Raw genomic sequence first — 26,542 nt, 5'->3', positions numbered from 1 at the left:
TGCAACCCGCATTTTCGTAGTTTCAATAAGGATTTTCCAATTGTTTTACACAGCAAGGATTTTTTAGTAGGTACCGTAATTTTATATCTGTGATACTAATCTTTTCAAGTACTTATTAAAATATATTTAAATTACTATTTTTAGATAGTTAAATGACATTAAATAATACATTCAACTCGAATTATCCAATACGTGCAAACGCATCTAAATCTTCGTTGCTATAGAGGCAGGCGGGTTTTTTTTTCGATCTTGTGGTTAATGCTGAAGAGGGTATTCTGTCTCTGATGAAAAGCAAGCACTACGTGGCTGCCTGTGACGAAAATTAAATAGAATGCATCGGCCGGGAATTGAACCCGGGCTGCCCGCGTGGCAGGCGAGCATTCTACCACTGAACCACCGATGCGTGTAAGGCAGGCGGGCGCGGCGGACTCGCTTGTATAAGCATAACGTCGCGAGGCGCGTTTCGCAGCAAGGATTTTTTGATATTGTAACAACTTCTAAAGTACTTATTAAAATGAAAAACAGAAAAGACAGTTTTGATCTACATTAAATGGCCAACTAATATGCTTATTTATATGCTGAGAGTAAGGGATAAGTGAAACTTAACTCGATACAGTTGATGTGTGAACGGCGTGATGTGTCAATAATTAAATGCGTTTTTCTCTAAAACTATTCGCAATTTCGAAATATTTTAAAAAGCAAATTTTATCTTCGTTTAACGTAGAAATTTAATAAAGTATTTTAAAGGATAAGGATTAGGGTCATAATCAAAAAAGTGGACATTTTCGAATTCGTAACGTAACTGATAAGTAACAACACTGATAATGTTTGTTACGAAACTGATGACATAAGGCATTATACACAACAAAATAACGATATTATATGAATAAAACTATTGTTTTTTTTATTTAATGAGACACAGATCAAAATTTTAAAGGTTCAATCGTTGAATTAACAGATTATAAATGTAAGAAGAAAACATAACAAAGTGAGAATATTAACAATATAATAATGCTAGTTCGTAACGTAATAAACTTATATTTCTAGTTAGAGATCACAAAGTTAATGATAAAATTAAATTCACTTTAAAATATATCAAAATTTGAGTCGTTATCATTGGAATTAAGTTTAATGCTTTGTAAGTGTTTATTCCGCATATCTTCATATTTAATAGGATTGGTCTTTTTAAGACGTTCTCTATATCTAAAAAAAAAAGCATTTGTTTCAGCATTTGACATAGGAGCTTACGCTTACTGAAAATACAAAAATATATATCAAAAAATAATAATCACAAAATCACAACTAATTTCAGAAAGAATAAAAATAAATTTTAACTAAATCGGTTCAGCTGTTTCTGAGATTAGCGTGCACAAACACATAGACAAACAAGCAAACAAGCAAAAAAACTTAAAAATCATTATTTTTGGTTACTTTACGTTATGAAAAGTCACTAATATTTTTTTTCATATGCCAGCAATTTTTTTTTCTTATATACATATCTTCCATATACAAGCACCGGTTCGATAAAATTTTATTATAAACATATATAAGAAAACATTGGTACCGTAATTGTGAACTAGGCTTCATATTTTCTCAGTTTCGTTACGTAACGAAATATAACGAAATTGAGAATGAAGTCTGAGAAATTCTAACCTTTTTAAATATTTGCTCATAAGCCACGTGTTGCATGTGCAAGCACTGACGTTCTTTTTTGAGATTTTGTAAAAAGAAGCAAATAACATAAACAAGAAAACCAAATTATAGAATACTTACCAAAATAAAAGCCGTTTATAACCCTGAGATGTAATTTTACGCATTCCCTTTAAAACATTTGAACCCCTCAACTGCAGCGAGAACACTACTGGTTGTAGCTACGACAGCATTGACTTTTAGAATAATGGTGCCACAATAAAGAATAATATTAAACACCATTCAAAATAATTGCGTTCATAATTTAATTGTACGTTACTAGCCCTGAGTAACGAAAAGACAATATTTTGGGACAAATTTAGTTAATTAATATATATTATTTATTAAATAATGTATCAATAAAAGTAGTTCTATTTAATATTATGCATAAAGTAAAGTAATATAAACATATCTGAAATCAAATAAAACCATAAATATTCGTAACAAACCAATTTTTAAAAAGTAAAGTGGTGAATGGGACACGAAAAATTGTATGGAAGCATTTTGAAAAGTTTTTTGCAACTAACAAAAATACTATTATTAGCCTTAATACATTTAAGATATTACAAAAATCTTTAAGTTAATAAGTAAATTTATCTTAAATGGCAAAATATTTAAATTATCTTTAAAATTGTATTTTTAAAACGCATTCAAAGTAGCGGGACAAGAAAAGACACAAAATGTGCACTTTTTCTGATTATGACCCATTAATACCATTATGGAGAAATATCCCTCACAATAAAAAATATATTGAAATTACTATTTTTAGACAGAAATATGATCACTACACGTTATCCTTAAAAGATAAAAATATGCTCTCGCGGACTTTTTTGTAGATCTTATTAAGAGGAACAATACTCCAGTACATTATTTTCATGTAGTATTTACCATTAAAGCAGCGCATGCGCGAAAGTGTCTCAACGGGTAGGACTTTAGACACATTTATCGTATTTATGTTAATTTACATAAGAATGTACAAATAATAAACTATATATAAACCTTCCCTGAGAAATACTCGACCTAATGGTGAAAACCGCATAAAAATCCGTTGGGTGGTTCAGAAGAAGAAGAGTTAGAAAGTTCAGACAGACACGAAAAGCGACTTTGTTTTATAAGATATAGGATAAGAGGAACCAGCGGTTTCGTCCGCGTTGTGCATGACACATGACATATTTGAAGTACGAAAGGCAACTTTGGTCTTCGGGTATAGCCTATACTTTTCCTTAATAAATACACTATCCAACACAAAATTTAATTTTGGGGGACTTAATCTCTCCCCAAAAACATGTATTTATACTTATATCTCAACCCCCCCCCCCTTCCCCCTCTCTGACGTCACAAGTTATTATTTTCAATAACCCCTCTTTATTCATATCATTACCATAATCATTGATTGGAAGGTTTTTAATTAAAACGTAACAAAATTGTATTAAATTTTCAGGCCACATGTGATTTTCATAAATGATTTTATGGCAGCTTTTATTTGATAGTTAATATGACCGAAAACAATTTAATATTTGTAACTAATACCATAAAGCGGAAGAGTTTGTTCGATTGATCGCTCTAATTTCAGAAACTACTAGTTCAAATGGAAAAACTACTTTTGTAGTGGAATAGTCCACTTATTGCGGAAGGCTATAGGGCATAGGCTATATTACCTGCGGCCAGAGTTACCTCCCGCACTTAAAGCGTGTCATGACTCATGTGTCACACGCGACGAGTCACTATTGCCATTTGACAACGGGACGAGGCCGCAAGTAAATGCTAGTGTATGTATAAAAAAGCCTTTTAACAAACGCCTGTAAGTGAATCTGCGGGAGTTCTCAATGGTCTACTTTGTGTAATATATTTCTCACTGTTTGTTTAAGTGCTTGTATTGACCTTTTCTAACTTATAGTAAATATGAGGCTTTTTTCTTTTTTCACAGTTTTTCGTGCCTCAAAAGAAAATAACGGAACCCTCATAGGCTCATTTTGTTGTCTGTCAAGCACAACTGAAAGATAAATATAATAAAAACATATGAGCATTTATACCCTTGTTTTTGACGCTTATTGTATGAATTAGTTTTTTGTAAGTTTGAATTAATTATTTTGCTTCACGCATTATCCCGCTCAGCAGGGTAAGCAGAGCAGCACTTTTGCCGGAGGAATTTTATGTCGATCGCGAGCCTCAATACTGCGCTCGATCTGATCTACTTTCGCAATATAATGGTTAAAAAAACTCTACGTTCCGTTTAATCTATGATTTTTAACAGATTTGTTTATTCAAAAGGACGAGGTAGTTTACTCGTTAATGTGTGTACTGGTGTGTGTTTTTCATTATTTGAAGCCATACATTATTTAAAGCCATACACGTATATTTAAAAAAATAAGAGAGGAGGAAATTTAAAAGGATAAAATTAGAACGGAGTGCCTCAACACTAGATTCTCTTTGCCTAACTTGCTGTGGTGATGTAGCATGAAACTATAAATTTTCCAATGAGAAAGATTGAATTGAACCTACAACCCTTTATTCACTTTTTTCTAAAGCAACAGGTCGATAAGGGTTAAAAATAATAAAATGGGTCACGAGTAACCCTTTCTCACACTACATTTAACTAAACGATTGTTCCTTATAAAAGGTTAAAGCAAGCTTTACTAAAATAACTTATATATGCGTACACACACACACATACACATACACGCATTTGAACCAAAATTATATAAAAATATATATACAAAAATCTTTTCACGCTCTATCCTGCAGCAGGGTAGGTGGAGGAAACCTATTGTTACAATACTGCGCTACCGACGCACCTTTCAACATTCGAAACATTGCGAGATGAGTGACGGGACTCAACGCCGCGCGTTGGCTAGAGGTTACTATGGTTACTCGTCGTGCCGCCGCGCCGTCGCGCTTACAGTCAGAACACTTACCAGAGCAGGTAAATGTACCTAAATCTATAATATATAAAATTGTAACTGATCGCTGTCTGCACGTGGAAGATACATGAGAAAATCTATTTTTAGGGTCATTTATCAATGTAACAGAACCCAAAACGATGACTTTTAAAATGTTTATCTGTTTGTCAACGCGTTTTTCACGTTAATTTTAGAAACGGCTTAACTGGTTTCGATGCATATAAGTAAGAAAGTTCATAAATAAAAAAAAATAATAATATAAAGTATTTTTCATTGAATTTTCATTGAATTTGTAAAAAAAAGTCTTTAAAATGATAATATTATTAGCACACTAACATTCTCATTGCGCTATCTACGCTTTTGTTTCAACAGAATCGAAATCCCGACCTTTTAGTTTAATGGCTATTAGTGACTAACGGACGGACAAAAATTTTGCATTTGCCAAAGTACAAAGTAATTTAGTTTAATGTATGGCAAGTAAAGTATTAAAACGTTTTAATAGAGGGATGCATTAGAGTAGCGATAGAAAAAAAAATTGAAATTCACATTGTTGCCGATTCACATTGTATCCGTGTACAGCAGGGTAGGTAAAGGAAACCTAGTGTTACTATCTAATTTACGACATTCCGTTTTGAGTGGTCTATTTTGTTACCAGAGCAAGGAAATCAAAATATTTTTTTCCTCCGATTGGGAATCAAACCCGTCACTTTATAGTCAGGTACTAACTACTGTGTTGAGATAACTTTTTATATTTATTACAAAAATAAAATAAAAAAAACAAAAAAATACACATAATATAATATTTTTTGTTAACCATACTTTGAATGAGGGTAGAAACAGTGTACTAAAAGTAAGGGTTGATCAATGAGAAAATTTTGTTTGCAATTCTTATGTAAGCTATACTACGTATATGATGTTGACCGTTAGGAAATTTGCGGCTGGAGTTACTTCGATTCCCGATTGAGACAATTATTGGTGGAGTGTACTTTTATGGCAATAATTTAAAATTACAAATTTATTGATTATGTAAAAATTCAAAACACCTTCACGTTGTATCCCGCACACAGCGGGGTACACAGGGTAGGCACAGGGAACCTAGTGTTAAGACTCTCCGTTCTCCACTTTCTGCCGAATTCAACGCCGCGCTTTGCCTCGACATCAGAGCGAACAAATGGAAATATAAACGTAAGTAATTATTTCACTTCCTCGAGTGAGGATCGAACCCGCAACCGTCGCGTACAGTACAGTGACAGCCTTGTGCCGCTGCGCCACCATATACGAGTACAATATGTACATATAATAAACACGACTGTCCCCAGAGTGTCTATTTGAAAATTAAGTAATTTGATTAGCGAGCCCTTTTGCTGAATAGTGATGTGCATATCTGTAAATATCTATATCGACGTTTTATATATTCAAAATGTAATTGTAAGTTATAGATGCGACAGACAGCGCACAGACGAACCCACTGGACTTAGAAACTTCACATTTGTCATGTAGGGAGTGTGTTGGAGAACTAAGAAAGGAGATTTCAGAATTTTAATGAGGATGGGGAAAAATGAGATTTTCCATTTTACATCTTAAATTCCACGCAAGCAAAGTTGCAGGCGACGACTAGTTTGAATTATTTTTCGTGTTTTTAATTTGATTATGTTAGTGGTTGATGTCAGAAATCAAGCTGAATGGGGGCATTCATCAGAATAGGCAAAGAAAACCTCCATGTCAGGACACTCCGTTTTCTACTCAACCATGAATTTTGAGTGATGAATGGCGGGATTTAACACCGCACTTTGTCGAAAAGCGCGAAATTACTAATAGAGTTACTTATTATGAGAAATCTATAACATTGGACATCACTACACAAGGAACGTTAGTCAACACAAACTATATTAGTTGATTATATTATTATGACACATACTATCTAAACTTGCCCGCGTCACGTACCACGTGACTCTCTACTCATTTGATGTTTCTGCAGCGTCACGAACAGGAACATAAATGTACTACGACTAAAACCATTGGTTGTGGGGACTCGGGACCGTCGCGGCTGTTAACACAATAGGTGTGTTTCATTACTATTGAGAGGAAAAATATTTCCATTCTTAAAAAAAATAAGATAATATCACTATAAATATGTATATAAATGTTATTTCTTTCATAAATTTATGAGGAAATCTAAAAAAAATATGTTATCGAATTGTATAAATACAGTTTATTTTTGTATGAATAATGTATTATTATGTACATATTTTTATAAAAAGCCTGAATAATCATTGATTGTTATGTTAACAAATTTGCTTTTTTATTTTATTCTAATTTCTTTAAAAAATCATTCTATATAATAGTATAGTAAATAGTGTCTTAATATTAGATTGCCTCCCTCCCTCCCACATGCGGGATACAGCGTGATAAAAAGTTTAGTATTTTAAGTGAAACTGAAGCTTAAAGTACGAAAAGATTATATGATAGTACTAATAAAAAAGTATTCATTGACATACTAAATATCAGATACTTTTATACTGGAAATGAAAAGTTTCCTACGAGAACCGAGTAGAGTAGAGGGACCGAACTAACATTTTATTTGAAAGATATTTTGTAACATATTTTTTTAAATTTATTTTTTATCTTTATTCCAAGAGATGAAAATATAACAAAAGATTTTGAAAATAGATTTTTTTATTAGGTTTTTTTTATTTTTAATGTTTAGGGTGGAGGTGGTAATAATCACCTGAGGCATCTTTGTTCCCTTTGCCATTGTTAGCGAATTCTGAAAAAAAAAGAAAAAATATATTATTACATTGTTTTTACATTACAATTAAAAAATATATAGAGGTAATATTGGCACAGTGGGAAAGCCGATGTAAAACGCGACGGTTGTGAATTCGATACCCACTCGGGAGAAATAATTAGCGAGATAAAACGAGAAAGAAAACACATAAATTCGTTATAATCTTTCCTTCTGTTCACTTCAATATCAAAGTTCTTAGCTTTACTTTATATCCCGCATTTTAAGAGGTTGAACTCAACACCGCGCTTTTTCATTAGGTCAAAAAAGTAAAAATAATCTCACGAGTAGGAATCGATTCCGCAACCACGACGCTTTACAGTACTGTAGTACACAGACCTCCATCAATATGAAAGTCTTAATTAAAAAATAACTTCATCCAACCTTCCCCTTCTCCTTTCCCAACAAAACGATCCCCTATTTAGCACCCTGTATAATATTATGTGGTTTGACCATTACAGATATGAGACGTGGAAATGGTCATTTATGAATAATAACAAATTATTATTTATTTTGTTTTTTCTGTTTTAGTTGCGTGTTCGTGACAATGTGGCACGCTACTTGCTTTGGGATTTATAAAGGTTGTGCTGCACTCGTAGCTACACCTATGTAGCTATCGGTTTTATGTTGTAGCTAGCTAGCTAGTCGTCATCCGCATATTGTTTGTGTGGACTTAAGGACCTATGGGACAGAAGACGAACACGACATGGGTAATCCCGTTTTTATCCGTCCGCGTATGAATATCGAGTTCTAATTTCTTAGAGCTAATTTCTCTACACTCCCTAAACTATTTTGACTAATTAAAAATTTCATTTCTAAATCCAGTAGTTCGTCTGTGTGTCTGTCAGTGACTCAGTAATGGAAGAGTTTTATAAATATAGATTTCACTTGATTGTAGATACGTCTAGCTCACGCAGACAAATTGAAATGACCACGATTTGTGCATGTTAAATGACATCCTAAGTGCCTGAAGTGACTTACTCTGAGGTACAGTATGTTACATCTACATTATTAACTCAATGTAATACAACCTTTCTCAGCTAATGGGTTAAATCCAAGACAAAAATATTTTTTGCAAGTCGATCGATTAACGCATTCAACTATACATTAGCTTTATAATGTTCGAAAAATATAAATTTCAATTTTTTTTTTAAACAAGCTTTTTAAATTAATATATTTTTTTTTTCATAGTGTTTTATTAGTGCTAATTATTATAAGTACAAATCAAGCCTTTTCCTTTGATATCAGATGCATTGTGCAAAAATGTATAACCCGCCATTTTGTTGCGGCGTCCACTTTGGGTTAACAATGAGAACTAAAGTCGTAATCCAAATTTCAGTCCAATCGGACACTGGGAAGTGGGTCAAGTTAAGCTTGCAAAATTTCACACGTACTAACACGGCAAGTCAAATAAAAGCTTGTAAAAAGTATAGATTTACTATGAACATGTGGACGTGTACGTAGAACGTGGTTCTAGATTATATCTTATAGCTTACAATGCCAGTTTTTTATGTCACAGAAAATGAAATAACTTTTTTCTTAAAGTTTACTTTAAAGTCACATTACGTTCCCTAAATAGCAGAGGAAAAAACGAGAACTTTCGAGACATTGCGTGTTGAATGATGGAGTCGAACGCAGCGTTTTGTCAAAAGTGAAAAAAATAAAATTAAAAACAATCATTCAAGTGGGGATTGAACCCACACTCCCATTTACAGTCAGTAACAAAAAATATAGCAAAATACAGTTCTCTATATTAGAAATATATCGCTATCTATAGCTTAGTATATCTTACTATAGTTAACGAGTTAGCGATCGCGTGACAAATTATCACCAACAAACGGGGGAACTATGAAAATTAACGAACCACTTACTGTAGTCGTACAGGATACGTCTCTTTTTGACCGACTTTTTCATTTTTCAATATGGGGAATGGGAATTTCCGTTTTTGAGGTAGTTTTGAGGTGCCCAGACGTGTGTGGAGAATGGAGTGTCTCAGCACTACGCTCCTACCTACCCTACTGCCTACCCTGCTATATGCAGAACAATGTGAAGTTTTAGGGGATGTATCGATATAATACATTTACTCCTGATGGAATAGAATGGAATATAAAGATGTATAATTTAGCCAGAATATAACATTAAGTTTAAGCGGGTGAAGCGGTGTGTAGATCACTAGTAAAAAGCTAAAAAATGTGGGTAAGCTAAAAACATTTTATTTTTCAGTTTCACGCACCATCCCGCATATAGCAGAATAGACATTAACCATACAAAATAAGATTTAATTATATTGAATCATGATCTAGGTCTAACAAAAAATTTAGTTTAAGTGAAAATTTTGAAACGGCCATCTAATTATATGTTTTTAAATTTATGACTACACCTGTCTCGCTCTAACGCGTTGCGTTGAATGACTTCGACCGGTTTTCTGTCTCTCTCTTCCCACGCATGCCTAGTAGAAACCTCTTTGTTAGGAACGCGTATATATTTTATAAAGCAAATATGGTTATAATTAATCTTCTATTATGGCGCAGTGGGGCAGTGTCTGTAAGCGAGGTGGCTATAGGTTCGATTTTAATCGGGGGAATGAATTGTTTTCCGGCTCTGATAAACAAAGCACGGCGTTTAGTTATGCCAATCAATGTTTCATTACTTCGAAATTAGGCACAAAATGGAGATCAGAGGCTAGCATTAATGATGTAAGACAGTGATACTACCATTTTCTTAATTAGCATCAAGTTGTATCCCGCACACAGCGGGGTAGACAGAGGACGAGAGTACCGAGTACTTCCAGTGGTAACGAGGCATAGCGCGGCGTTGAGTTCCGCCACTCAACACGCAATGCCTGTAGAATTAACGGAAAGTAGGGAACGGAAGTGTTTTATCTGGAACACACATCTTAGTTCTAGGTTCCCAGGTTCCCTCTATGTACCCTGCTATGTGTACAATACAGCGTGTATCTAAAGAACAAATATATAGAAAAAGGCATTTCCTTCACCGTATATATCTTAATAAGCTAAGAGGGAAGATCTTTTACTTGAGTAACCTCTGCATACGGAATTTATATTGAATTTGACCGCCTTTGAAGAGATACTAAACGTTACTTGAAACCAATTTTGTGGAATGAATGGAGATAGTGATCTATTTATCCGTTTTAAATGAATTTGGAATATGATAGCAGAGGAGACGTGATTGTTGTGAGTTCGATTTCCACTAAGGGTAATGAATTATTGTATATTCCCCCGCTCGGTAATAAGTTAATGCGACTGCGCGCCTGCATTGAGGAACGGAGAGTTTTAACACTGGGTTCTCTACCTGCCCTTAACTTCTATACGTGCATAATACATGATAACTGTCGTATTGAAATTTCGAAACGATGTTTCTATTGAAAATATTTTCATTTCACTGATCGGAGCAGATGCTTCAGTAATACTTGTTTTCCTCTGCCTACTCCACGGGATATGCGGGATACAGCGTGAACGTTAAAAAATAACTGGTATTGAATTCTACTTTCACGTGAAACATTTCATTTCAACAGAAGCACCTTTCTTTGTTAATTAAGAGTGAAATAAAAAAATATTGTAGCGTTGCATTACAAATGGCAGCTGCAAAAAACTACAGAAATTTAAAAGAGAAAACGAATATGAATAATAAATTACAGCATGAACGGCACAACGTCCGACTGTAAACGCGACGGCTTTGGGATCAATTCTATTTGGGAATTAATTATTCTCATTTTCTTGCTCTAGTAAGAAGATAAACCACGGCGTTAAGTTCCGCCAACAGCAACAGCTCAACACGCAATGTTCCTCTACAATGAAACTCAGAAATTCAACGAAAAATGGGGAACAGAGTGTGTTAACTCTAGTTTCCGCCTCCGCCTGCCTACCCTGCCGTGTGCAGGATACAGCGTGATGCAAAGTCAAAGTCAAAGTCAAATTCAAAATATGTTTATTCCATAAAAATGCTTAACATTTACTTGGACATGTCATAAAATAGAAAAAAAATGCCAAACAAAATAACCAAAAAAAAAAATGTGCAATTTTGACTCGAAAAAAGCCCGTTCAAAGAGTTGAGCTCATGAGAAGATACAAGCAAAGAAACTCATGATGCTACATAAATATATATTATAAATTTAAGTTTATGTGGATATGTCTAATATTTTGCTTGGAAAAATCGTGCCGAATTGAACCGGATCCTTAAAAAGCTCACTATTAAATATTTACATTACATTTTTTTTTATTTCAACAATTTTAAAGTTGTATTCCACACTTAGGAAAGATAAATACGTATTTACAAAACGTATAAAAATTCGAACGAAGCGGGATTTGAACCCGCGGCTCTGGATGATTATTTCTTTATTTATGTTGTAAATTATCTTTTCTTGGCAAATGTCAGTTCAATGGAAGTCCCCATAGATTCTAATAACGCAGCGAGTCCCATACAAAATGCAGCAAAGTCGATGCACAAATGCTTGTATATATTACTGACGTTCACTTAGAGACTATTTTTTTATATTCTCTAAGAGACCGTATACCATATATTGAATATTTGATATTATATTAACTTGATAAATCCACGCGATCTGTACATAAATAGTTTTCCTATAAGGGGATCGTTTTATGTTTTGAAGTACGGAACCCTAAAAAATTACGAAGGTATTATTTATACAAAAGGATTTTTATGTAAGTACATTTATTTTTAAGAAGTCTCTTAATATAAAATAACTTTGAGTATGTAACACTAATCTATGTGTGGACCTTTTAAAACGAAACCTTCTAAACTAAAATGTTTACTAAACTAAAATATATTTGAAGCATCTCTTCTAAAGCTGAAGAGCGTGTATGGTTGAAAGCGTTAAGCTCAGGAACTAGTGGAATTGAAAAATGTAACCCACTGTACCTGCGGTCAGAGCTACCTCCGCAATTAGAATGTGTCATATGACAACGTGGGCGAAACCGCAGGCGATACCTAGTTTATTATATACTAGTGACCGTAACGCGACGGTTGTGGGTTCGATTCCCATTCGAGAAAGAGGAATATTTATTTACGTTTGTAAATGTTGTACCATTTGTTCGTTCTGGTGCCGAAACACAGTGCGGCGTTGAGTTCTGCCACTCAATACAGAATGCGTCCAGAATTTAGCAGAGAGTGCCCAGCCTACACTGCTTTGTGCGGGATACAGCGTGAAGTCAAACACCCGTCCTTACAAGTTTTCACATGATATTTATAATGTTGGCAGGATTCACTAAACGAGGCGTTTGTCGCGACGGTCAGGCAAATGATTATATTTAAATATTTTTCTTCCTCTCTTACTCTTTACCAGAGTAAATAAAGGGCAGCGTTGAGTTCCGCCACTCAACACGAAGTGGGAAATGGAGTGTCCTAACACTGGGTCCATTGTGTGTATCGTGCCACATGCGGGATACAGGTGACTCTATAAAAACTAGTTTTATACAAACATTTGTATGTCTACAGTATGTATGTATGTATCACACATTTCACAGTAATAAGCAGGTAACAAGACCACGACCCGTTTCTTTTGTTTCTAAACAAGACATCTCCACATTCAGGGCTTTTGTGCCTTAAAGTTTACTTAGAGTATTACTTGTGATTGAAGAATGTTCAATGGAAGCTTGAGTTCACGGCGTCGAGTTCCGCCACTCAACACGCATTGTTTTCCTTTAAAAGTTGAGGATTATTGAAACAAAAAAACTATTTGTTGCTCTTTTTTAGCTTCGCACTTCGCACCGCATATAGCAGGTTAGGCAGAGGAGACCCAGTATTAAAACACTCCGCTCCCTTCACACTGACCGCTTTTAGTGACGTGAGTGGTGGAACTCAACGCCGCGTTTTGTTTTAAGCGGACTTGACTTCGACTTGTCCGAGAGATGAAATACAAACAATTCTTTCCCCCGGGCGGGAATTGAACTTACAACCTTATCGACTATGCTTCAACTGAGTTAACTTCAAAATTATTATCTCAAAAGGATTTTCTTACTTTAGAACAAAGTAAATCGTTGATAAGACCTTTTGTCAGAATTGTTTGATAGTCAAAGTTATATATATGAATTGTTGAAAATCTTTGGGCTTAGAAGTGCTTTGGGAATTATATTTTAATGAAAATAACCTATTACATGAGGCCATCGTGGCGCAGGGGCACAAGAGTGCGACTGTAAAAACAGGGTTCTGGGTTCGGTTCCCACTCAGTGAATTAAATATATAATAATTTAGATATACAAGACTCTTTCGTTTTCCGTTCTTCTGGACTTAAAAAGTAGAAAATTGTCATGTAAGTAAGTTAGGTTAGGGGAGCACTGAAAGGGGAATTTCCAGGATAACGAGCATAAGCTGGATTTTCCATTTTACCTCTTAAGACGCAAACTACAAACAAAGTTGTGGGCGACGGATTTTTTTTAGTTTCACGCTGTATCCCGCATGTAGCAGGGAAAGCAAAGGTGAGGGCAAAGTTAAGTGGAGCAGAGTGGCGGATTTATTTATTTATATTAAATTAAATTAAATTAATTAATATAAAAAAAATTACCTCTGGACGGATTAAAATAGTTCTCTATATTAACATTATAATCAATCAGTACATATAATAAAATAGTTACTATTTGGCGTATGTACAAGAAAGATAGATATACGAGAAAAACTATTGTTAGTTCAATGTAATAGAACCCAAGATAAAAACTTTTAAACTATTTTACTGTTTGTCTGCTCATCTGTTTGTCAGTGCGTTTGTACACGCTAATCTCAGAAACAACTTAACTGACTTAGACGCCAGCTATGGACACTTACAACAGTGCTTTATGTACGTCCTGTACATTCATTTGTTTATCTTTATTTATTTATTTGTGTTCCCGCATTGTATGCAGAGGGAACCTAGTGTTAAGACACAAGACATCGCGTGTTGAATGGGAATTGAACCAACCACCGTCCTTTTTACAATCAGCTCCCATAAATGATGTTGTTGAAAGGAAAAGGAAAAAGTAGAGGACGGAGACTTTCAACAAATGATTCCCTGCCTATCCTTTTATAAGCAGTAAATGAAACAAAAAATGTTACGAGAATGGAAGTAGCCACCATCTCAATACAAGTTAAACCCATAAATTCTTACAACTCTGACACGCCGCCACGTCACGCCATGTCATGTCACGTTTAATTATGACAGTGTTTAACAAACACAACCGCCGCCCCGTCACTTATTTGTCACGCGTCAAACGGAACGTGTCAAGTTGCCAGTTAGCCGTCAAGCGGGATACGGGATCAAAGTTGACTTAGCGTGCAAAACAACGTGATAGCTGCGTGTTTGAAATGGATCATTGTTATTTAGTGACTAGCTTTTGAAGATACAGGTACAGTAGGTTACATTGAAACGATTAATATCATGTAATACACTCGTAGTCTATATATAGTAGTTCTCGATAAATGGACTATCCAACATTTTGTTTTGGATTTTTTATGAGGTTAGCGCTTCCAATGAAGCAATTTTTTCTGGTAAAAATAGATTTTTTTTTCAGAGGGAACCTATATAGTACTAAGGCAGTACGTTCTCAAGAACACTATTTTCCGTTGAGTGGTTTCAACACCTGTCGCGGAGACAGTCCCCTGAGCCGCGACTGGCCTCAAGGGGGTGGTTTAGACCCACTGCTCCAGCCACTCGCTACAGTTTCCGGTTGACCTAAAGATAATAAAGTTTAAAATTTCAAAACGCTACACAAACTATCCAGTTGAAACATCAAAGGCTGACTACACAAAGGTATTTTTGTGTTTGGTACAAGTTATAAGAATTTACAATAATTTTAAAGTGCTATCCCACATTCAGAAAAAAGGGACCCTTAGAACGTAGTTTGACCTGAACCCGCACCATTTGGACTTAATGACTGACAGACAACGTACAGACGAAACTACTGAACTTGAAATTGAAATTTGCCATATAGGTAGACACTCCTTGTGTTGGAGAGCACTAAGAGATGATTTCTCGGAGAAGGAGAACAAATTGGAATTTTCAAGTTAGTCCTAAAGTGAAACAAACAAAGATGCGGACGACAACTAGTTAGAATTTTTGTAATTCTCAGTGTCTCAGTGGTAACTTTCAGTTAACTTTGCTTAAGCTAGCACCATCAGTCTACACTTAATTTATCTATCTATGTGATTACAATCGAAAAAAAATAATCTAGAATTTGGTTACTTTCTAGGGTAGTTTAGAATTATAAAGATAAAGATAAAAATACCTAATTTTGTTACATTATTTAAATTGAATACTAAGTCCATATTCCTGCGCCGTAGCGCAACGACACAACATCTTAATGTAGACACGACGGTGGTGTATTTAAATTTCCTCTTTGGGAAATTTATTATTATCATAACCTAACTCTGGTAACAAGTCAGAGCACGGTATCGAGCTCCGCTACCTCTTGTTTCCTGTATAAAGATACAGGATACAACGTGGATCTGGAATACATAAACCAAATTAAAACGCTCCCGCTCTCTCCTATAGCCCGCGCCCGTCAAATGACAGGGGGTGTTTAACAAAGTATTTATCCTCGTCACGGTCCCTTATTGTCAACATTTTGCTAATTGCCGACCGTTTTTAGAATATTGAAAATGTTAATACAAAGAATAGTTTAGTTTGGATATTAGATTAATAGGTTGTCAGTTCGATTTCCGGTGAAAATTTTGGAATGAACAAATTTTTATTTGCTTTTTTTATTCAAGCTTAAAGGCATAAAGAACCTAATGTAATGTAGACACGTATTCGAGACACTGTGTGTTGTTTAGCGGGAGTCAACGCCGCGCTTTGTATTTCAGGAGATAATTATTTGTTTGACCATATTATTATAGTTTAGCAAGACCAATAGTAAGCGCGACAGCTGTAGTTTCGATTTCCACGTAGTTCATATAGCATTGGGTTCTGACAACACGCCATCTCACGGAAATTTGGAAAAGTCGCTTCGTCGGAATCCTAGGTTCCCCCTGCCTAGAAGCTGCTTAAAAAAAAAGTTTAAAGTGTTATGCCACACTTAGGAAATAAAAATACTTATTTTTATATCATTTTAATGTGGTTTTTGTTGAATTTAGTTTGGTTAAGTGCCAGTGAAATTTCTGAAATTTAAAATAAGAATAATAAAATTAGCTTCAAGCTGTACCCCACATATAGCAGGTTTGTTTCATCGAATGGTAATCGAACAACCATCTCGCTGGCAGTCAGATATTCCTCCACTGCGACACAATGGCGCAGCAACCGTTGTTTAATATAGGCTTATACAGGGCGTTGCGCGTTGCGCGTTGCTCTAACTCTATCCGTTTGGAAATTATTATTACGTGAATATAAAATTGATGTAGGCATACTAATATTTAGCGCGAATTGTAATTACTATAGTTGTAGGTTCGATTTCCACTTTAATTTTATTTATTTTTTATAAGCTTGTGTAAGCTTTATAAGATATTTCTGTTTTAATTACATTGAAACTAATCGGTACATTATTATTAATATGTAAGTGAGTACTAATCTATAATCGCGTTAATCTCTAGAATGAGCAATTTTAATTGAAAAATTTTTAGTTTCATAGGTAATTTATTAAGGAGGGCTGATTCATATATGTATTTATTTTATTATTTAGTTTTCAAGAAATTTCTGGCAAACATACAAACACACAGACATTACGAAATTTACTGCATGTAATCCTGAATAGACCATCGCACTCGAATACAATACAATTCCAGCAATATCAGACATACATACATGTCAAATTGCAACCTTCCTTTTTGTAATCGGTAAAAAATAAATGGCCTGGAGAGACGGATAGACAAACAGACAGATGGGGGACAAAGTGATCTAATAATTGTTCAGATTATGCCTTTTGACGTACGGAACCCTAAAAAATGGACTTTAGTCAATTTTTTTCAATGTAATATTTTTAATAGCAATTTCCCGAGTATCGTTATTTAATATGCAGAGGGGCACTGTTAATATAAACAAAGGAAATTTGGTTAAAAATGAGAAACTCCACTCAAAAGTGTTTAGATCTTGAGACCTACTTGAGAAACCGTGTTTACTTTACTTTAACAAAGATTGTGTTTGGTGATATTTTTTATTAGCTTCGCTGTATTCAACGCACAGTAGATAAGGCGGAAGGGCAAAAGTGTTAAGACACTCCGTTATTTACCTTTCGCCCATTTGTAGAGACATTATGTGTTGAGTGGCGAAACTCAACGCCGCGCGTTATTTGTTAACAGAGACTAGAAATGAAAATATGAATTATCCCGAGTGCGAATCGGTCCTGCAACCGTTAATACTGGCACGGTTACACTCTGCTCTATTGGGGCACAAAACTTTTTAAAGCTCAAAAAGATATTTTACACACGAAGTATATATCAATTGTCCTTTAAGCCGACCTCTTTGATCTCGCTCGGCTTCAATTAAAAAATAAATATTTGTACCCTCATTTGTTTTCTGTATTTGTGTAGTCGACATATTTTTTGTTCTAAAATATGTTTGTTGTTATCACGCACTAATGGAATAGAATTTGACTGTGAAAATTGTGGTTGTGGGTTCGATTCCCAATCGATGACATTAGTCTGTACGTTATTCCGGGCTGGTAGCACAGTGTAGCGTTAAGTTCCATCAGTCAACACAAACTGTCTTAACACTTGTTTCGCTGTGCATACCCTGCTATATGCGAGATTTTTTTTAAATGTATTTTTTGTTGATACCAAATTTGAATATAATCATTCCCTCCTATAAAAAACGAACCTACAACCATCACCAACAGGCCTAACCATTAAAAGTTTTCCTACAATACAAAGTCAGATTAAAAAAGAATATCAAACAAGCGAATGCGAATCGAAACAAAAAGGCATAGAGTTACCCCTTAAGCGCGAGTCAAGTCAGCTTCCTCCAACAATACTTTTTAAATGTTGAAAAAAAAAAGTTTTTTATTTTAACTGAAACCTTTGTTCCCATACAATAAAAAGTCAAAGAGCCGCACAAGAATTGCCTTCTGTTACCGAAATGTGTAATTAAATTATTAAAAAAAAGAACTTTGTGAGTGTAATGAAGGGTGAAATGATGAGAAATATATGGAGTTTCTTGTTGTTATTATTTTTTTTTTCCCTTCATACTCTATACCGTATGTAAGCAGTAGGAAATTAGCGATAATACTCTCCGTTCTTGTAGCTTAGTATTAAATCTTTCTTAGAAAGTCATAATTCAGGATATATTTAATAAAGTTTTTGGTCCTTCGAGCCCAAAGACATTTATTTTTTAAATCGAAACTGACTAAGACAATACAAAACAAACATTAGCATTGAGAGGCGTAACAATATTTACGTCATTATTAAAGATAGATGTACCTATCACCTAAACCAGCTATTTTCTTTCACTTACTAAAAAAATATAAAAGGAGGGACAGAATTAAAACAGATTTTCTTAGTTCCCCGGTCTATTACGCAGAATAGGCAGAGGGAACCTATTGTTAACACAAGACACCGGCACCGTTCCTCACGCACTGCACAATTTCAACATGGCGTGCTGAGTTGCACAACTCAACGCCGCGCTATGTCTCCTTACCAGAGCGAGAAACAAACTATCAACTACAACTATTGCGTCTCTTGTCACGCAACTAGCTCTCATAAACTCGGCGATAATGAAAAATATATAAACAAAATTGATTCTGGGTCACGCTGCGTGAATAGAAAGTTTATTGATGTTTTTTTTATATTTTGCTTCACCCCATTTTGTATTAGAATCTCGGACAGTTGAACTAATCAAGCTAATGTGGGCATTGAGATCAAACGTTTACTTTATATTCTATAGAAGGGAAATGGGGCTTTAAATCTTCACTTTTCATATAGAATAAATGAAATTATTTGTAAGGGATATTGAAAAGTGGACTTTGCGGGCATTCCATTTGTGGGAATATTTGCATTTTTTACCTGATATTTTGGGATTTGTGTCGCACTATTGGACGATGCGATGCTACTCAGTTTAATCTTCACATGAGGAGAATAAATTATTTTTAAACTTTGTGACCAAAATCCCACTTTCCCCCCTACCATGTTCCTATACTTCCTAACCTACCTAAGTGCTGAATTTCAACTTGCTAAGTCCAGTAGTTTCGTCTGTGCGTTGTGCGTCGGCCACTCGGTAAAGGAAGAGTTTTGTTTGTTTAGATAATGTAGATAGTGCTAACAACCTCGTTTAAAGGAGGGTGGGTGGAGATGAAAGTCTATAAAAGCAATGGAGTTATGTCAGTCGGGGGCAGTTGCTTGTAGGCAACGGCCCTTATTGGAAGGAAACTCGTGTGAAGTATTGTTATTAGGTGACACTTATTCCAATTGCACAGAACCTCTCTCCGAATAATTTAGAAACATTTTGTTTTTAAAAACGTTAACCGCTTCCGATTTCTAACAATATCAAATATGCAAATATATTACAAACTTGGCAGCTCAGTTCATTAGACCCAGGATATAATAAATTTAGTGTAATGGGGACAATATCTGTAGTAACGTTGCGGGAGAAGTTGGTATGAAGTATTTAGTACGTCTTACATTGTTTGAGAGTTGTTCATTTCGCAGGTCGATATATTTATGAAAATAATGTTTTTTTTAACTATATAACTTACAATATATCAGAGTAGGTATAGGGAACCTGGGAACCTAGTGTTAAGACACTCCGTTAAGCTAATTAAGCCAAATTCTGGAGGCAACACGCAACGAGTTAGGTAGCTGCGCTTTGCCGCGTTACCAGAACAAGTAAATGAAAATATTAATTTATGCCATTTCTTCAAATAGGAATCGAATCCCCAGTCTGTTACATTTGCAGTCGGAGGCTTGTGCCCCTGCGCCGCGGTTGGCCGCATGTAAATATATATTTTACCTCAAGCAGTGCGGATCGGAGTGTCCTAACACTAGGTTCTCTCTGTCTATCCCGCTATTTGAGGGATACAGCGTAAAAACAATCAATAAATCGTAGTTTCTCCGTTTCTACAATAACATACGTACTCGTACAGCTATGTTATTGCAATCATAATGATAGAAAACCTGCATTTTGTCTTTGAAAAACATATTTTTGGGGCTAGGTACTATTTTCGAGTTACGTCTCCATTATTCCTAATGTCAAAGTCTCTTGTAAACAAGAACTCGGTCACATTTATAAGGCCACGTCTACATATGGTATATGATGATATTTTTTACCTTTTCCTATCATTTTGTCACAGATATTCTAGTGATCCTTATCAAGATATAACGTGTTAAAAAGGTTAACGGAACTGAGCGCTGTGTTTTGTCTTGCAAGATCTCAACAATGGATATTATTAATTAATTATATTACTTTTCTCGCTCCAGTGACAAGACAAGGCGCGGTATTGAGTTCGGCTCTCTGTGTAAATAATATGTGAAAATATTTTTTGCTTTTTGTAATTCTAGAGATTATTCTGCATTTAGTAGTATGGATAATCCGTTCTCTACTTTCCCACCAAATATTTTTTTTTTACGTTTACACTATACCTTTCTTATAGTAGGGCAGGTAGAAAAACCATAGTGCTAAAAAAAACTCTCTTCCCCAAGTTTTGCCCAATTTTTAAAATAGCGTGTTGAATATCAGAGCGCACCGTCGCGCTTTGTCTTTTAAAACAAAATATTTCTCTAGAGAAGACTCGAACCCGCACCCCTCACGCGTACAGTCGCACGATATAACTGCATAAGCAACAAATTTTCAGCAAATGCTAGTTTTGTCGCCGTTACTTATTCAAGTAAGTATATCCATTGAGACTACACCTTTCGTATGTAGGCCAGAGTATTTGGACTGCGGCCAGAGCAGGTGCGGATGCAAAATTTTGAAATTTTGCCTCAAAACTGCGCCAAAATGTAGATCTTATTGAGATGGTCGTAAAGGTCATAATGTTATGTCGTTTTACCTGTTTGGAGTTCGGTTATTTGATAAATTGAGGTAAGTTTTGGGTAAAAAGCGCAAATGTAGCTGTTTTATTCGATTGCTATTCAATTGGGTTTATTAGGAATGTAATTGTAGCTGTTGTGGCGCAGCGGCACGCGATATATGCGATGGTTGTGGATGCAATTCCCACTCGCGAGAATGAATTATTTAGATTTTCACGTTATGACAAGACAAAGAGTTTGTTTTTTTTTCTTAATGTATCTGTATCCCGCAATTGCAGGGTAGACAGAGGGTAAGATACTCCGTTTCTTACTTTCAGCAGAATATTTGAGACAAGCAAGAAAATAAAAATATTAAACAATTAATTCCGTGGCAGGAATCAAACGCACAACCGTCGCGTTTACATTCACACGCTCAAGCCACTGCGCCGCGACGGCAGTAGTCAAAAGTAAAAATAAAAATTAGAAATTACCCATTATCTTTCAGACCTTTACAACTCCAAAACCTTCTTAGAGAAGTTAAATATTGACTCGTGATTTCAAACGCTTTTGATGTTTTATTCATTTCCTGGACTTGTTCAAAGATTTCCATTTCAAACTGTTACTGTAATATTAATTACACTAGTTCACCAACTTTTATTATATAGAAAAATCTAGTCAGAACTTTCGCGTTCTTTCTCAATGCTAAAGAAATGTGTTGCGGAACTCAACGACACGCAGCGCCTTGCAAAATGAAAGGAAAAATAATAAAAATCTATTGAGAATTTTTCTATTCTCTTTCTAATTGCTGAAAGAGAATGTTTATAGAATATATTAATACTAGTAGACCCGAACGCGGCTACGCCCGCTTGAACTATACGTATATATATTAAATATATTTATGATATTATTTTCAGTTTTCAATAGAGAGATGCGTTAAGCAGTTTTTGAGACATTTCGTGTTGAGCGGCAGCGTCACCCTTAATCTTAACAAGATTGAAGCGAGAGCGAAGAAATAAAAATATCACACCCCAGAGTAGAAACCGAACCCATAACCGTCGCGTTTACAGTCTGACGCAGCCCCACCACACCACGACGGCCTATCTGTACGATACATGCTGTATTTATTAATAAAAGGGAATATCTGTTTATAATATTTGCAAAAAAAAACATCAATAACTCTTCAGCCAAAGTATCTCGCATTGTACGATTCTGAACTGGGACGAGCACAATAGGTTGTTAAATTTAATAGCAAGCATCGACATGACTGTGTTGAACAAAAGAAACGCTATATCGTACTATCCTATCTATCTATCTATCTATCTGTCTATACTAATATTATAAAGCTGAGGAGTTTGTTTGTTTGAACGCACTAACCTCAGGAAGTGCTGGTGTCGTATAGTCCATTTATTGAGGGATGCTATAGGCTGTATTATATTACATTAGTAATTTCAGTCCGTTACATCGGGTACCTAGCATGGGTCACCATAGTGAGTGTCATTTGACCACGCGGATCCCTAAAACCTAGTGTATTGTACAGCTGAAGAATTTGTTTGGTTTAACGCGGTAATTTCAGAAGCCAAACAATTAACGGAATCTTTTAGTTTTGGATAGTCCATTTATCGAGGAAGGCTATATAGGCTATATTAGATGGATCACGTAGTACATCATTTCAATGGGACTCGGGTATTTATACTGAATATGGGGGCAAAGTCACAGCTAAAATATAGTCGATTATATAAGTGTTACTTATAAAAAAGCTACGAATTCGATTTTTGTTTGACGTAAATAAAAAATATATGAATTTGGTAGGTTAGTATTAAATCAAATAAATTAAATATTTGATTCATTTTCATCAATTAATCAAAATTTATTGACGTTTTCTTTGTTAGATATTCAGAAACGTTGGTTATGTTTTGAAATAATATATTTATTCTGTGTAAACTTGACGATTGTGGCGTCACTCCCAGTCGGGGGCTGGATTATGACGGGACAAAGCCCAGAACCTAGTGCTAAGACACTCCGTTCCCCACACACCGGATGGGCAGAGCCAGAGCAGGCCCATCCTGATACGTCGGTTACAGCGTGAAGGTACAAAAAGACATCTATCTCTTTTTGTTTCCACAAACAAACATGATTATAATAGAGTTCTTGAAACGATAAAAAAATATTAAATGCATTCGCTCCTAACAAAGGCCTTTAAACCAAATCTAAAAAGAGAAACCGAGTTTATATTTTTCCAAGACACTGCCTTGTATTCTTTTGCAGTCTGCAAGTTCGTTTAAGTATGAAAATTGGTCAAGCGTGAATTGTTCTCATTTTGCAAAGGGTTTTATACTTTTTAGGTTTCCGTAACTCGAAAGATAATGGATCACTTTGTTGTCCACCTGTCTGTATGTCTGTCCGTCTACCAAGGCCGTTTTCCTCATGAACTCGTGAAAGTATTAAGCAAGCTGAAATAAATATCCAAATACCCAGATCTATGATGTCTTGGAGTACAGAAAAAATATACTAAGTCAGCGCATTAATTCTTTTTTGCCTCATGATGTGTTAAATTCACCGCGAAGTCGAAATATAGAAATATATATAAAAAAAATGGTAATTTTACTTATACATATCACAAAAAACCCTGGCTTTATATTTTAATTAATTCCATACAAAATATACTGCATACTCGTCCAAACTGAGGTTTGTCAACATTTATAAGTTGCACTTGTTGACCTATAATCATGAAATTTATACGGAACCCTCGGGGGACGAGTTCGACTCGCATTTAATCGGTTTCTTGGCCACTTTCATACATATAGATATTTACACAGCAGGATCAGCAAGAGACCCTTAACAATAATTAAGTTACTAAAAATGTTTAACTTTAATTTAGGTAGTTCGAGAGAGTCTTCTGTATTCTACTTTTCTCCAGAGTTCGAGACACTCTGTGTTCATCGTTCGATTACCTAAGGGGAAATCGAACCTATAATCATCACGTTTTTACTCAAACGAAGTTCCTCTGCGCTACGAGACGCGTAAATTATAAATTGTAACCTTTTATCGATTTAAAAAAAAATCAAGTAAACACTAGTTAAGGAAATCTGTCGTGACGCTGTGGCTCTGACTATATGCACGATGATTACGTATTTGATTCCCACTAAGGGGTACAAATTCCTGGATGTGTTAACAAGCGCTGTAGAATTTTACCACTCTACAAGGAATGTTTTGAAAATTACTAGGTGCGTGAGAAACGGAGTGTTCTGACACTACGTTCCCTCTCCCTACTCCGCTATATGTGGGATATAGCGTACAGCTATTTATTATAAGTATATAATAAAATGCCAGTGTAATTTTTCAGCTCTACATTACATTGATAAAGTGGAACCATTTGTTAGAAATCAATTGATAGAGTCCTCGGTATGAGATATTACTTGAAATTCGATTTTCGCTTGAATTTTCTTAGTGATTTTTCAATTGAGAATGTAATAAGGTGACGATAATATCAAGTAACTGGCAACACTCGCATAAACTTATTGTTATATTATAGCCAAATTATACAAAATTGCGGCGTTGAGATCCGCCTATCAACAAGCATAGGGAACGGAGTGATTTAACACTAGGGTCCCTCTGCCTGCCCTGCTGTGTGCGTGTTATTCTGATGTACTCGTATAAGCTATATTACTATAAAGTTACAAAGTGACATACATATATAATACATGTTAAGTACTACTTGCCGGCAACTTTATGAACACAGCGTGTTCAAACTCAAAACCTTTCAAAGTTTAACTAAATTTATTAAAGGAGTACCCACGACCACGCAAAAACGACTATATTTGTGGAGTTGTGGGTTCACTCCCCACTAGGAAATGATAATGAATCATTATCATTTCCTCGCGTCAATCACATGACACAGCGGTGAGTTCTTCGAGGTAATCAATACTTAATGTCTCTTACGAGGCAAATGTGTAAATAGAAGTGCCCCATCTCTATATTCTCTCATTTTTTATAAGCTCACCAATTAATAAAAAAATATAATATTATCCAAGAACAATAAGAGTACGAGCGGCATGAGGTAGTGACCTCCTCGGCTCCGCCGGACGCCACCGTGAACCGGGATTTCACAGGCGAATGAATTTCCGATATTTTGGACAAATAGCGCTTAATACGTGACTTTTAATGAAAATATCTTTGTGTGTGTATATGTGTGTATGTGTGTGTACATGTGTATTACGTCTGTGTCTTTGTCTGTGTTAATGAAACTAAACGTATGAGGTGTCTCATATATCGTGTACGTAGTCTACAACTCCTGAATCCGCGCAAGAGTCAGTAAATCATTAAGTACTGCTAGTAGTTGAGGGATGTTACATTTATTTTTTATTTTTTTTTTGGCAATCGTAACGCTGCAATCGAAGAACTGAAAAGACACTAATTTAGATGCTAATTCAGCTTTTATGGGAGGAGTGGGTAAAATTTACCCACCGCCTAAGGTGGGTGGGTAAATTTAGATTAGTTACGCCAGGCAACATGCAACGTCTCGGGAAGCTAACTCAAAACATTGCAGGGCAGGTTCATTTTTTAGATAAGATTGCAGTAGAAATACTTTTAATCAATAATGATTATGTCGGGACTAAACGCCGCGCCTGCCTCTTTGCCAGAGCGAAAGAAAGAAAGTATTAAATATTTTATTTCCCTAAGTGAGAATCGAACCTACAATGGTCGTGTTTACAGGCGCTTGCTTGTGCAACTTCTTATTAAAACAAAGTAGAAACTTTATTTCTAAAAATTACATAATTTCGAATGTAAAAATGTAATTTTATGAAAATGTTTACAAAAAAAATACGAGTCCAAAAAAATATAAAAATAATTTTCCCTCTGCCTGGCGGAGCTTTTTTAATGAATTCTTACAGAAAATGTAATAAACCGTTAGAATCGAGTATAAGTGACTCTCATTTTGTTACTATATTTATTTAAGACAGGGAAGCCAGTCGCGGAGTGGCACAAGCGTGCGACTGTAAATGCGGTAGTGTAATAGATCGTGGGCTCGAATCCTATTGGCTCTGGAAACGAGGCAAAGCGCGGCGTTGAGTTCCGCCACACAACACGCAACGACTCCAGAATTCAGCGGAGGGTGGGAAACGGAAGTGTATTAACAATAGGCTCCCAGGTTCCCTCTGCCGACCATGCTACGCGCGGGACACTGCGTGAGGTTAATCTATATAATATACTAGTTACGATTCGCAACTTTGAACTTATAACATTCCCGTAGGAATGTCGAGATTTCTTTTTGAAGTGCAGGGGGCACTAA

At 35.3% G+C, this 26,542-nt stretch overlaps 2 protein-coding genes across 4 annotated transcripts in view; both read right to left on the bottom strand.

Annotated features, from left to right (window-relative positions):
- LOC146538701 (uncharacterized) overlaps positions 1 to 26,542 on the bottom strand; it is a 178,520-nt gene that overhangs the window by 101,317 nt on the left and 50,661 nt on the right. The window lies entirely within an intron of this gene.
- LOC146538702 (cytotoxic granule associated RNA binding protein TIA1) overlaps positions 1 to 26,542 on the bottom strand; it is a 102,325-nt gene that overhangs the window by 31,765 nt on the left and 44,018 nt on the right. The window contains exon 3 of one of the 3 annotated variants that reach the window (XM_085187312.1): positions 7,318 to 7,356. The exons of the other annotated variants lie outside the window; for them this stretch is intronic. Within the exon in view, the coding sequence (XP_085043438.1) occupies positions 7,318 to 7,356 (39 nt within the window). The remainder of the gene's footprint in view (positions 1 to 7,317; positions 7,357 to 26,542) is intronic. 3 annotated transcript variants of the gene reach the window in all.

This window comes from Heliconius melpomene, chromosome 6 (assembly GCF_056956725.1).
Source record: "Heliconius melpomene rosina isolate 202511_hmr_F chromosome 6, ASM5695672v1, whole genome shotgun sequence".
NCBI classification, from domain to species: domain Eukaryota; kingdom Metazoa; phylum Arthropoda; class Insecta; order Lepidoptera; family Nymphalidae; genus Heliconius; species Heliconius melpomene.
This window is presented reverse-complemented; position numbering and strand designations above follow the sequence as displayed.